The 12,517-nt window shown below is 46.2% G+C and overlaps 1 protein-coding gene across 2 annotated transcripts in view; it reads right to left on the minus strand.

Moving 5' to 3' along the window:
- LOC148657963 (myosin-7-like) overlaps nucleotides 1–12,517 on the minus strand; it is a 31,917-nt gene that overhangs the window by 9,128 nt on the left and 10,272 nt on the right. For both annotated transcript variants that reach the window (XM_088638732.1, XM_088638731.1), the window contains 21 exons: nucleotides 11,369–11,467; nucleotides 10,939–11,042; nucleotides 10,693–10,831; nucleotides 9,706–9,824; nucleotides 9,179–9,328; nucleotides 8,639–8,809; nucleotides 8,243–8,422; nucleotides 8,012–8,144; nucleotides 7,806–7,870; nucleotides 7,388–7,475; nucleotides 6,898–7,015; nucleotides 6,593–6,716; nucleotides 6,165–6,301; nucleotides 5,780–6,035; nucleotides 5,040–5,282; nucleotides 4,348–4,524; nucleotides 3,931–4,076; nucleotides 3,736–3,826; nucleotides 2,998–3,387; nucleotides 1,451–1,577; nucleotides 654–772 (listed from right to left, as the gene is read on the minus strand). In XM_088638732.1, the coding sequence (XP_088494858.1) occupies nucleotides 654–772; nucleotides 1,451–1,577; nucleotides 2,998–3,387; nucleotides 3,736–3,826; nucleotides 3,931–4,076; nucleotides 4,348–4,524; nucleotides 5,040–5,282; nucleotides 5,780–6,035; nucleotides 6,165–6,301; nucleotides 6,593–6,716; nucleotides 6,898–7,015; nucleotides 7,388–7,475; nucleotides 7,806–7,870; nucleotides 8,012–8,144; nucleotides 8,243–8,422; nucleotides 8,639–8,809; nucleotides 9,179–9,328; nucleotides 9,706–9,824; nucleotides 10,693–10,831; nucleotides 10,939–11,042; nucleotides 11,369–11,467 (3,176 nt within the window). The remainder of the gene's footprint in view (nucleotides 1–653; nucleotides 773–1,450; nucleotides 1,578–2,997; nucleotides 3,388–3,735; nucleotides 3,827–3,930; nucleotides 4,077–4,347; nucleotides 4,525–5,039; nucleotides 5,283–5,779; nucleotides 6,036–6,164; nucleotides 6,302–6,592; nucleotides 6,717–6,897; nucleotides 7,016–7,387; nucleotides 7,476–7,805; nucleotides 7,871–8,011; nucleotides 8,145–8,242; nucleotides 8,423–8,638; nucleotides 8,810–9,178; nucleotides 9,329–9,705; nucleotides 9,825–10,692; nucleotides 10,832–10,938; nucleotides 11,043–11,368; nucleotides 11,468–12,517) is intronic.

The raw sequence follows: 12,517 nt of genomic DNA on the forward strand, positions 1-12,517 counted from the left end.
GTAAAGTGACAGAGACCTTTGATAAATGGTTTGGATCTCCATTCCTACAGCACAGTGCTCACATGGCCGGCCAAGACAAGTCGTATGACTGTGTAAGGTGAGATAATAGACACTACAAATATCCCTGTGATGTTCTGCATGAACGGGGCCCTAACAGGCACCAGTTCCTCAATACTTTTGATCACATTATTGTTAAAGCAGGAGCGAACGCAATTTTCATTTCTAACTGGGAGATTATCAAAGCACAGAGCTGATGCAATGCTAAATAAATCACCCACGCTGAAGTAACAGCCTACCCAGGTTAAGTCACTTGGTTTACCTGTATAAACCAAGACTCCACAGTCAGTTTACTTGACTGTTAATGAGGATGAACAAGCAAAACATACAGTAGCAATCCTTGTCGACTATTGTTCAAAGATGTCATATTTTGGACAGATTTGTTTTTGTCCAGTAGTATAAGTCTTACAATGTTTCAGATTTTTAATTCTTAATGCAACAAGTACTGAATGCACACTCGCTTTTTTTCCCCCTTGAAACCAGCTTTCAGTGACGTTGCTCCAAGGGCGTGAGAACAGTAAGCCCGGAGCAGGCCGTGACGCTGGTCTGGTCTCCCTGACGAGAGCCGTTCCGAGTCCGAGCGAGACCACGCTCACCTTGGCCTCCTCCTCCAGCTGCCTCCGGAGGTCCTCGACCTGCTGGGTGAAGATGCTCCTGCCCTTCGTCAGCTGGCCAATCTGGGCTTCCCTGTCCTCCAGCTGCCGGCTCATCTCCCCTGCCACGGAAACGCCGCACGGTCAGAACTGCGCCTCCCGGCTATCAGGATCAGCACGGGCTGAATCGGAGGCAGTTCGCTGCATAGGCTTATTAAGTATTACATAATTACAATGTAATTACACCAAAACAAGTATGTACCTTAACTATGTGAAGTGGCACATATAATCCTACAATCACGTATGCATTGACTTTGCATTGTAATGGCACATTATACTAACCATCATCACCTAGTAAGATGCATTCTTGTTACAGATCTTATCAGAGCGTGATTGCATTGCAATTAGAGTGTAGCTGATGTATTTAAATAACAGCGTTCTAACAGAACATCTTTCATTTCTTTCTTAGGATGAAATTATTTATTCTATATGGAAAAAAGGAAGGATAGGCAATTCAACACCCACAGTACAATTCCTCTGGTATGCAGCATGGGATCCATTTTTCTAGTAATGATGCAAGAAACTTGTTAAATGAAACAGAACCATTTGGTCTATCTCCTGTGGCCGGTCAAATCTCATCCTTTCTTTGAAAGGTCTGGTGGTTGATTATGGAACTGCATTAAGCAAGCAGTACCTCAGAAAAGAAGATCTCTCATTTTGTGAAGAGCTCAGAATTCAAAGGAAAAGACCGCTGTGCTTGCACAGGAAGTCCTGGCCCCTCACAGGCCTGCAGTGTATACCGTTCTCTGTCAGCAAGCGGCTCCTTTGGGTGCTGAGGTCCGCGACCTGGCGGCTGAGCTCCTCAATCCGTGATTTAGCCTCATTCAGCTGGTCTTCGTAGGTGCGGCAAAGCTTCTCTGAGGTCGCCTGCCGAAGAAAAGACACTACAGTCCACATTGGAGTAGGGCCTGGCTTTCCACTACAGAAACTGATGTAGCACAGATCAGACACTTAGCCCTTTGCTGTTGTTTTGTTTTGTTTTTTTTTTTTTAATATGCATCTTGTAGTACTGTTGTTTTTGGTAAAAGAGGCTTCTTACTGCAAACTGCGGGCTCATTATGCATCTAACTCTTTGCTCACAATTTAGCTACAGGCAAAATCATACATTGTGTGTCACAGGAGAGAAAACACAGTACAAGAGAACTCTAAAACTTATCTGGAAGCATCTTTCACGTCAATGCTTAGAGTGTGAACTTTTGACATGAAAGGTTGAAATGTGGTTTGCTTTATAGATCTTCTCAATAGTTAATGTCTTCCTGACCTGGCACTGTGCCACTGTACATCAAGGGTGATTTAACCTGCCAGTCTCTAATGCCATCCTGTAAATTTTCTTTTTAAGTATGGAATTAACCTTTAAAAATGATTTGATCATAGTGATTTCAGGACAGAGCTCTAACCCTTGTTACATTAATCATCCCGAAGGGAAGTAGGTTAATACACAGCTGTCCAAAACACACAGAAATAGAAAGTGTAACAATAAGGTCAGCTCTCTGGAAATCTGGGTAAAGCCACCTTAGACTGGGCTGGCAGCATGCCTGGTTACTGTCTGATCTAAAAAAAGAGCTTAGTGTAGAACAAGATGGAAATCAAGAGTTCATTAATTCAGAACACGGATTGTTACTGATCTTTCATTTTGATGCAATTTAAAATTAAGATATTGAAGGGACAATTATACATATGCCAGCTCCACAAGAATACTTTCACAGAGAGACGGGGCTCTTTTGTAAAGCTTTCCTTTGGGGAAGGATTTGTCAAGCTTATAAGACAGGATTCAGCTTGTTGGGACTATGAAAACTCAAATCACACAATTTTAAAACATCAAAGAATCTGGAATAAATTAAGCTTTCACACAAGTCACCCCAGCAGCAATACCAAGATCTGCAGCCCACACCACTCTACATTCAGACAGGGAAAAAAACAAGCTTTCATTATAAAGCATGCTTTCTCTCTAGGGTATGATTTTTTTTGCGAGAGATAAAAGCAAAATTTCAAAGCAAGGAATGTGTTCCTAATACTTTTAAATGACAGTAAGGAAAACACAGGGCTCTTTGACCCCTTTTTTTCGACACCTCTCTCCTGTCCCTTCTGACCCCCTGCCCCTGACCTCTGAACCCAAACCCCTGACCAATCAGCACAAATCAGGTCAGGGACACATGGTGAGCCACTAAGGGAAACACACTTTTGTCAAGAGAGATGCCCACTTTATCTACCGTCCAATATTTCTGTGCCGATGACGGTCAATTCGCTACGCCGGGGCTCTGTAAGCTGAAAGAAAAGGATGTCCTGCCTTGGCCTTGGTCACGTGCGCGAGGCTCCCTGCCAGGTCGTCCGCCTCCAGGCGGAGCTCGCTCTTCTCCTTGTCCAGCCTCTGCTTGACCCGCTGCAGGCCGTCGATCTGCTCGCCCAGCTCCGCCGCGCTGTCGGCGTGCCTCCTGCGCAGGGCGGCGGCGGCGGCCTCGTGCCGCAGGGTGGCCTCTTCCAGGTCCCGGCGCAGACGCAGGCACTCCGCCTCCCGCCTCTTGCTCAGCTCGGCCTGGGCGCTGCCGGCGCCGCCCGCCTCCTCCAGACGCTCCCCCAGCTCCTCCAGCTCCCGGGCCAGCTCGGCCCGCTGCTTCTCCGCCCGTGCCCTGGCTGCCCGCTCCGACTCCAGCTCCTCCTCCAGCTCCTCGATTCGAGCCTGCGGGCACAGCCCAGCCATCACCCTGCCCTGCTCTTCCACAACGAGATGTGGCAACGCAGGTGCAGATATCCTTTCCGTGTTATTCTGTCTTGCTTAAAACAAGGTCCGATCAAGAACATAAAGATCTGGAAGAACCTGAAAAGATCTAAAGATTTCTTAACTGAAAGCTGAGACTTTGTGCCAGGAGCTGTATAAGATTAGAGATAGATTAGGCAAAATGAGATGTACAGCAAGATTTAAACAAATCACTCCTGTATCAGTAGACATTAAAATCACTTTTGCCTGTGGACAATGCTATTTGCTAGACGAATGGGCAGCAGGTTTCGAGAGGGCCAAAGCTCCTACCTGGAGCTCTTTAATAGTCTTCTGCTGCTGGCCTGCCATGGCCTGCTCCTCCTCAATCTTGGAGCTGAGGTTGCTCATCTCAGATTCGTTCCTGCAATGACAGCACTGGAGCTGTGAGGGGGTGAAGGGAGACACCTGCAACAGGAAAACAGCAGCACCGTGCGTTTCTTCAGACGCCCGGTCACGCCGACTCACTTCTTCAGCTTCTCCTCGAGCTGCAGCTTTTCATTCCCCAGGTCCGTGATGGTCTCGTGGGTCAGCTTCAGGTCTCCCTCCAGCCTGCGCTTCATCCTCTCTAGGTCGACGCGTGTCTTCTTCTCCTGGTCCAGGGCGCTCTCCAGCTGAGCAGAATGAAAACAGCATGGCCATTCCCTTACTGTACAAAGCCAGAACATTTTCCCACTTCTAGGTTCCATTGCTATTCCAGAAACTCTTCATGCTTGGAAGGCCTTTGGCCGTTGTAAACACGAGTACCTCCAGAATGTGGGGGATCTAAAAAGTTCTAAGATGATGTGATTAAGTTATTGATTGATCTTTGCTTGCCTGGTGCACATCTACCGTAAGAGAGAAGGAGACAATCAGGCCTTTACTCAGGCCCTCTTACTGACTCACGTCATCCAGCTGCTGCTCCAGCTTGGTCCTGGCCTTGGTGAGGGAGAGAACCTTCTCCTCCTCTGCCTGCAGCTCCTCCAGGGTCTGCTGGTGACCCTCTTGCAGGGCCTTCTTCTCCCGACCCATCAGCAGCACTGTCTCCTCCAGCGAGGACAGCTCCTCCGTCAGGTTCTTCACCTGTGGGGCGCGGGGTGAGGGTGAACCCGCCAGGTCCTTAGCTCACCGGGAATTTCTCCCCACATTGACTTGGAAATGACCTCTGATCATCTCTGTTCATTGTTCTTCTCCATCTTTTGCAGTAACACCCCGTGCAGTTTCATTCCGTTTCTCACCAACGTATACATGACTCGGTACATGAGCACAGTATGAGGAGACATCATCTCTTCAATCTTAGTAAATAGCTGCTAAGCTGATTTGACTGAATTTCAAAACGGTTAAGAGACTAAATAGATTTCTTCTATTAACTATTACTATTACTGTAAAAATTCATTTAGCAAGAATACAAGTTGTTGATGCACTTCCCCCAGCCTTAATTGCTTTAATCAAATAATTAATAATCAATTACATTAAACAATTTGATAAATAATCAAATAATTGAATAATGGATTGCTTTAATCAAAACGATCGGCTACATCCCCAGTCCTCAGCTGCCAGTGAGAAGCCAGCCGCATTCCTGCAATCCCCAGTGGTACCTTGTTCTCGGCGGCGTGCTTCTCCTTCTCTGCTTTGGCCAGGGTGATCTCCAAGTCGTCGATGTCCTTCTTCAGCTCCGAGCACTCGTCTTCCAGCTTCCTCTTCTTGTTGGCCAGCTCCAGCGCCGCCTCCTCCTCTTCCTCCAGCCGCTCCGCCAGCTCCTTCAAGCGGGCCTCCAGCTGGATCTTGGACTTGATCAGCAGATCGCAGCGCTCCCCCGCATCCGCCAGCGTGTCTTGCTCCTGGGAATGGGCCGCACAGAGGAGCCGATGAACCAGCAACGAACCACACTGAGAGCGACAATCCTTCATCAGTGCATGCAAATGTTAAGAGAGCACGTGTTGTCTTTCAGCATAACGCGTCAATCACTGCACTCCAGTTCATTACAGAATAGTGTTAAAGATAGGTAGGTATTTAGAGGGAGACGTAGTTCAATTAGGGAGCTGCAAAGGAACAAGTAAAGGCTTATTCCACGCTGGAAATAGAAGAAAAGAAACATAATGTTTCAGCTGTGGAGCCTTCTTCGGGTGTGGTGCCTTCAGGTGTGGAGCCTTCTTTGGGCGTTTAGAGGGAGACGAATGATTACTAATAGTATTTTTTCACTTAATTTTAACAATTAGCACCAAAAGAACAGATGTATCATTGATCTTTAAATTAAAAAAGGACCTTTTTAATTGACTATGGATTACTGCAGTAAGAAACAGATCCAGCACCAGGGAAGTCTCCGGCTGGTCCCTACCGCCTGCAGCTGGAGTAGGAGGTCATTCTTCTCCTGGATGAGGGTGACCTGCTTCTCCTCCAGCTCTCTCCTCCGGGTCTCGCACTTCTCCAGCGTCTCCTTCAGCCGCTGGTGCTCCTCCTTCATGGTGGAGATCTCCTTCTCCGCCTCTGCAGTCCTGAGCAGCGGCTTGATCTTGAAGAACAGCTTGATCCAGGACCAGTTCTTCACCGCCATGAAGGTCCGGATGTTCCACTGGATCACCAGCACCGCCTCCCTGTGAGCAGAGAGACGGAAACCTTTCTACTTACCAGTCTTACTGATTTTCTGAATATGGGTGACCAAGTTAAATGTGCGGTATACTTTTGGAAAGAAAAAAGAAAGCAGGGCACGATCTCTCTGATACCTTCTTTCAAACATCTTCTGGTACTCCATGCGCATCAGCTTTCCCCTGGCTCGGGACTGGATCATGGTCAGGACCTTGGCCAGTCTCTTATCCCTCATTTCTTCTAGGTGTCCCAGGAGACCTGCCTTAAAAAACACCTGGAAACACAGCGCACAGGTTTGGTCTGGTACACAGCCCAGGGACAGTCTCACAGATTGGAGGGATTTTCATATATAGCACAGGGGTGGTCATACAGAGCCCTAGGAAATTGGCTCAGAGCTCAGGACTGGCCACACTCAGCCTACGGCCAGTCACAAAGAGCATAGGGCCGGTCACACAGATGACAGAGTTGATCACACGCATCCCAGGGTCAGTCACTCCCAGGCGTTTTTCTTTTTTACTCCAGTTCAGCTGCTCTCCCAGAGTCAGAGCCCACAGGGCTCCCCTACCTTCGTGCTCCCGAAGCGGTACTGGGTGTGGTCGACGTCCAGGGAGCCCAGGAGCCTCTCCGCCGCCTTTCTGCCGTCCACAAATTTGTCCTCGGGGATGTGGTTGGGATTGAGTATGCGATACCTGCAGGAGACACCACGCGGTATTTTGGAGAGCTCTCTGCCAATGCATGTGGCTGTCTAATATTAACCCGCTCACAGACGAGTCCCAGAAGTGACGACTAACAGCCCCAGGCCAAGCTGGAGAGGCACACACCGCAGATTGAAGGCTATCAGAGGAGCTGAGTGTGAAGAGAGGACCATACCTCTGCTTGAAGTCAGCATACAGGATGCGATTGGGAAAGCCCTTCCGGCAGATACGGATTCCTTCCAGAACACCGTTACATCGGAGCTGGTGGAGCACGAGGAAGGGGTCCATGACACCTGGAAAATCAACAAGAAGGAGCAGGCTCGTTCCGAATGGTGCCGGCTCCTGAGGAGAAGAAGCTGGGAAACACCAACTATTATGACTCTCCCCAGATAATGGGTAGAGAACGGTCCTCTCCTCTTGCACAGCAGTGGGGGGTGGGGGGAATCGCTTTGGACAGATCTCGCTTCAACAGGGGAAAGTGCTGTGATGACGTGTACAATGATGTTTACAATATTAGCACAAACCATGCTCAAAGTGAGGTCACAGCTGTTTCATTCTGAGAGATGAATAAGTGCATTGGGTTTGCGGAACAGCTTGCTGCAACTGCATTTGGTCAGATAGATCACCCTGGCTCACTGGCTGGATAACACTGTCCCAGTGCCTACCTGGAGTCTTGGTTTCATTGGGAATGATACAGCGAACAAAGTGAGGGGCCGTGGACCTCAGATTTGTCATCAGCTTATTAAGGTTCTCCTAGAAACAGAGGCAGGCAACAGCGTGGTCAACTTTCCAAGTCTGCTCCAGTAAGACTACACATCGTTACTGCTTACTACTGCATAATTTTCGGGGTCCTGTAACATGCATTGTACTTGGCTTTGCTGTGGTTTTTCCAAGGATGGTACCATGCTTTACTGTATTTCTCTCTACTTTTCCATGGTACAACACTGCTTTGCTCTGCCTTCGCAGGATAGGGGAATTATTGACAGGTGCACTGCAGAATCCCCGAAGGACAATGAAGGCGACTTTGTTTGTGCACACTGCAAACCACAAACACACTTTCCAGCTGGCCCAGATGACAGATACCTTGTGTAGGGAAGACACAGTTTGGAAAGAGGCTCCTTTCTTACGCTTTTTCTCGCTGGACTGATCTGATGGGATAAAGAACCCTATAAGCATTCAATCTAATTTCAACTTAAGGTGGCCATAATTCTTAGTGCTATAGAGTATGAAAGTCGCAGTATTTCTCAAATCTACAGTATATACGATATACAGTACAAGAAAGCCCTTACCCCTGTCAGCGCTAACATAGTTTTCAAAGAGACTTGCTAGCAGCTTATTGGACGATTTCTGAAACAGCCCAACTACAGTCTCATTCAGGGGGTCTTTGTTCTTCTCCAGCCAACCAATGATATTGTATGGGACCTCAGGAAGACACACAAAGGCAACAATGTCAACTGTCACTTCCAGTTGTCAGCAAATGGCCACGTAACTCAGAGCACATAAAAAACATCTTGACATACCACTCCAGCATAGTGCACAAGCTCGAAGTGGGCTTCATACTTCCTTCTCTTGTCTGGCTTAGGTTTTTGGAAGTTGCTGGACTTGCCCACATGGTTGTCATACAGCTTGGCCTTGAAAGTCATATCTGTGGCCTTTGGGAACATGCATTCCTCTTCAAGGATTGACAAAATTCCCATTGGCTGTAACATAGCATAGGTAGCAATAGGAAGTTTTAAATAGGCTTGTTAAATATGGCTTTAGTCTGCATGAAATACATGAAGGTATTTCTAATTCTTAGGCAATAAAAGCACTGCATTGCAATCAAACCCCAGTTTATTCTTGGCCAAGAGACAAAAGCTAGTGCTATTTTTTTAGTAATTTAGTGAGTTAATGAAGGGCTGACAAAGCAAAAGTACCTTCTCAATGAGATCGATACAGGCCTGTAGGTCCAGACCAAAGTCAATAAAAACCCAGTCAATCCCTTCCTTCTTGTACTCCTCCTGCTCCAGCACAAACATGTGATGGTTGAAATACTGCTGAAGCTTCTCATTGGTGTAATTGATGCACAGCTGCTCAAAACTGTTGAACTGCGAGGGAAAGACAGGCTGTTTAGTTACACAGCTCCACTCATCACTCATCCTCTCCCTCCTAAATGAAACAGATGCAGGTGAAGGATTAAGGCTTGCAATTACCCAGAAATGAGGCAAAGAATATGCACTTCATTTCAAAGGCCAGCAAACTTTTTTAAAGTTAATTTATAGTAAGTTTCAACAGTTTTAGATGGGGGAAGGTGTTTGAAGACAAAGCTTCAAGGAAGCTTAATGTTAATTACCAAGTATTGAAGAAACTACCTTGTATTACATGGTATGCATACCACTGCTCGGTTTTCTTTTGTACGGGCATACAAAAGGTTATCTCATGTCTTTTTTTTTGTGAGGGGATGTATTGCAACTTACATCAAAGATCTCGAATCCTGCAATGTCCAGCACTCCTATGAAGAACTGTCTGGGCAACTTGGTGTCCAGAGTCCTGTTAATCCTGGTGACTAGCCATTTGAACATGCGGTCATAAACTGCTTTGGCCAGGGCACCCACAGCATAGTTCACCTGGAAGTAAAACAATAAACACACACCCTGGATATTTTTAACTGTTGGAAGTAAGGGCTGCAACAGTGAGGCCCTTCTTAGTCTATGCCAGGACTCAGGCAGCTTTGCCAATGAGAGCTAAAGGATCTGAGTTCATGAAGTTTCTATCTTGAAATCCCAGGACAGGTCTCTAATCATGACTCAGCCTCATTTGCTTGGGAAAAAATGCTGGGGTTTATGACTAGTGTCAGACAAATGACTGTACGTAATTCTAGGAATGTCTTGTTATCACTGATAAGATATCACTTTGTCGTTTATTGTTCACATGGAATTTTGTCAGTGACAAAGAACCTGAACAGATCTGCTTTCGATTGAATAATGCCATAAAAGCGGCCTACCTGCTCAACATTTTGTCCTTTGGTGACGTACTCGTTGCCAACTTTCACCCGCGGGTGCAACAGCCCTTTCACAAGGTCAGAGGAGCTGATGCCCATGAGGTAGGCAGCCTTGTCCATATCTGCAAGAGCAGAACTACTGTAGGTGTCACCGCACCCACACCACACACACTGCTCTGACTGAGGTACAGTATGCATGCATGAAAGAGAAGACACTGGGACACATTCGAGAAAATGGAACTTTAACTCAACTCTTCAAGGGCAGACTACAGAGTTTACTTACAGAGGTAAAGAACAGAAAGTACCACTGCATGAGCAGCTCCCAAAACAAGCCGCTGTAAAGCAAAATCATGAATTTAGGTCTAAAGTTTGGTAAAATGATTTGTTTCTTCATTAAGAGTACTGATATTTTAAAATATTTGCACGTATTTGAATGCTGTTTAATCTACACACTTCTGTCTGAGTTAATCTCATTAAATGAGTTAAAGCTAAGACTTGGCAGTAACGTGAGGAGAAATCAAGGCCCAAGCTGGTCGGAAGAGATCTGTAGACAGGGACAGGAGGAAGACTGTGACGAGGTGCTGACTGCCACCGCCTACTGGTGCTTACTGAGGGGAAGAAAAACATTCAGGGCTTCTGCGAAAAAGGGAGGGTCTTACACAGTGCAGGTACAAGGCCATTGCAGGCTAATTAAAATTAATGTTTTACAAAAGAAATCAAAAATCACTGTATGGATAAACTTCCTGATGATAATGAATGTATCACGGTAACTACAGTACAACCATGTCCATGAGTAATGAAAATGACTGAGACCTCTGACATTCTTGTGGTCTCAATAGGTGCGTGGTAGCTCTGTCATTCGGGGGAGACAGCTCTCCTGCTCCCTCAGCGAGCTCTGCACTAAGAGCAACTCACTTGCGTCGCGCATTCAGCCCTCTCTCGGCTCTGACTGTGCCTGTCTGCAGGAGGGAGGATCAGTAAAACACTTACTCTCTGTCCCATCAGCCTCTGCCTGCTCCTCCCGCGGTTTCTGCTTGAACTTCATGTTCCCGAAGTGCATGATCGCCCCGGTCAGTTTGTAGGCCCCATACTTCTCGTCAGGGCTGAAGCCCAGGATGTCCATGGCTTCCTGTGAAGAGCAGAGAACAGTGTCCCTTTGCAGGGTTACATCCCGCCAGGTGAGCTCCCTACAGGTGGGTGCCGCTGAGCCAAGCGCACGCACACACACTCCCTTACATCAGTGGCCAGCAGCTCCTCTCCGTCATCCAGGTTGTCCACAGTCACCACGCCTTGAGAGCAGAAGTGGAAGTCATATGGATTGCTCGTAACCAGCAGCATCTCTGGAAGGAGAGGACAGCATTGATTACAAACGCACAAAATGAAAATCACAGATTACATTTGCTGTAAAATGTAAATCAGTCGTGCTTAAATTTTAAGGTGTGAACAATGGTCACAAAGCACTATTTGAGGTCCACAGCTGCAAGAGCAGGACTTTTGTGGGCACTGATTTCAATGGTTCCGGCGGCACAGTGAGAGTTCAGTCCTCAGTGGAGAGAGACTGCCGAACTCCCTGGGTGTTTGAAGCAGACCAGTCCTTGTCCTGTAGATGGTGTCTCCGTCTATAAAGGGACAGGAGGTGGCAGGGTAGGGCCGGTCTCAGACTCACCCTGTAACTCTGGTTTCTTTCTTGACAAGATCTGGTAGAAGATGTGGTAGTCCCTCTCGCCTGGCTGCTGAAAAATCACTCGGGATTTCTCCAACAAGTCTGTCAAGACACACATAATGTAACCTATACCTGTTGTATAGTTTATACCAGTGCACTGTCATTACACAAGTGTAGCCCGCATGCAAGTACAAACAGAAGTGAAGACTGTGAGACCAAGTGGTCTGGCTAGGTAGGCTTTGTGAAATGCTCCTCTGCACGCCTGTGTTCATACTAACCACCCGAAAGCTTCAGGAAGCAAAAGGTGCAAAACCTTTTGAAATGTTTACAATAACTTTAACCAAGCATATATTAGGCATTGGCTTTGTTTTGCTATAGGTTCCTTCAGTAAGAATCTGGTTTACCGCACCTCTCAGTGTTTTACCACAATATCAGTGCGCTTTCCTATACTAGATTCTGTTAACAGTATTATAAGACAGTAACCTTTCATATGGCAAGCAGGTTATGAAAAGAAACAATAAAGCTGGGATGTAGTCATTAACATCTCTATATATCTATACACTAACATTTCTCTCTATATATATATTTAAGCAAATGCAGTAAAATCTCATTTGAGAGGCCCAAAAGGTCACTTATGATTCTTACTTTTTTCAGAATCCTGAAACGGTTTAGTTGAGCTGTTTGTGATTGACAAAAAGCCAGTTATCATGCACTGCCCTTTTCTTTTACAAGCTCCGAGAGGTGTGCCCTGACAGATCCCTCTGATTCATCTGAGAATGGGATAAAACCCCACCTAGCAGCCTGAAGTAATCCAGCAGGGCCTTTCAAGTGTTTGAAACATGCTTTTCTTTGACAGATAAAAGAACCTTTGTGCACACACAGAGAGTGACACAAGCAATTTCAGATCAGATGCAAAAGGCCTGTCTTCTTGTAATGTCATTTCATTACAAAGAAAAGACTTGTATGTTACGTAATGTTTTATTTATTCAAATTACAAATACATAAAATACACATAAAAATGTTATATTATATAAAGTAAATTATACAACTTTGGCAGTAGCTACGGAAATATTTTAGTTTTTATCAGTCCATGTTTTAGCCAAGCATAGAAATCTATACAGTAGCTGCTTTCAGTGCTTTCAGTAATCTGTA

Source organism: Lepisosteus platostomus, chromosome 7 (assembly GCF_059453375.1).
Source record: "Lepisosteus platostomus isolate fLepPlt1 chromosome 7, fLepPlt1.hap1, whole genome shotgun sequence".
In the NCBI taxonomy this organism is placed as follows: Eukaryota; Metazoa; Chordata; class Actinopteri; order Semionotiformes; family Lepisosteidae; genus Lepisosteus; species Lepisosteus platostomus.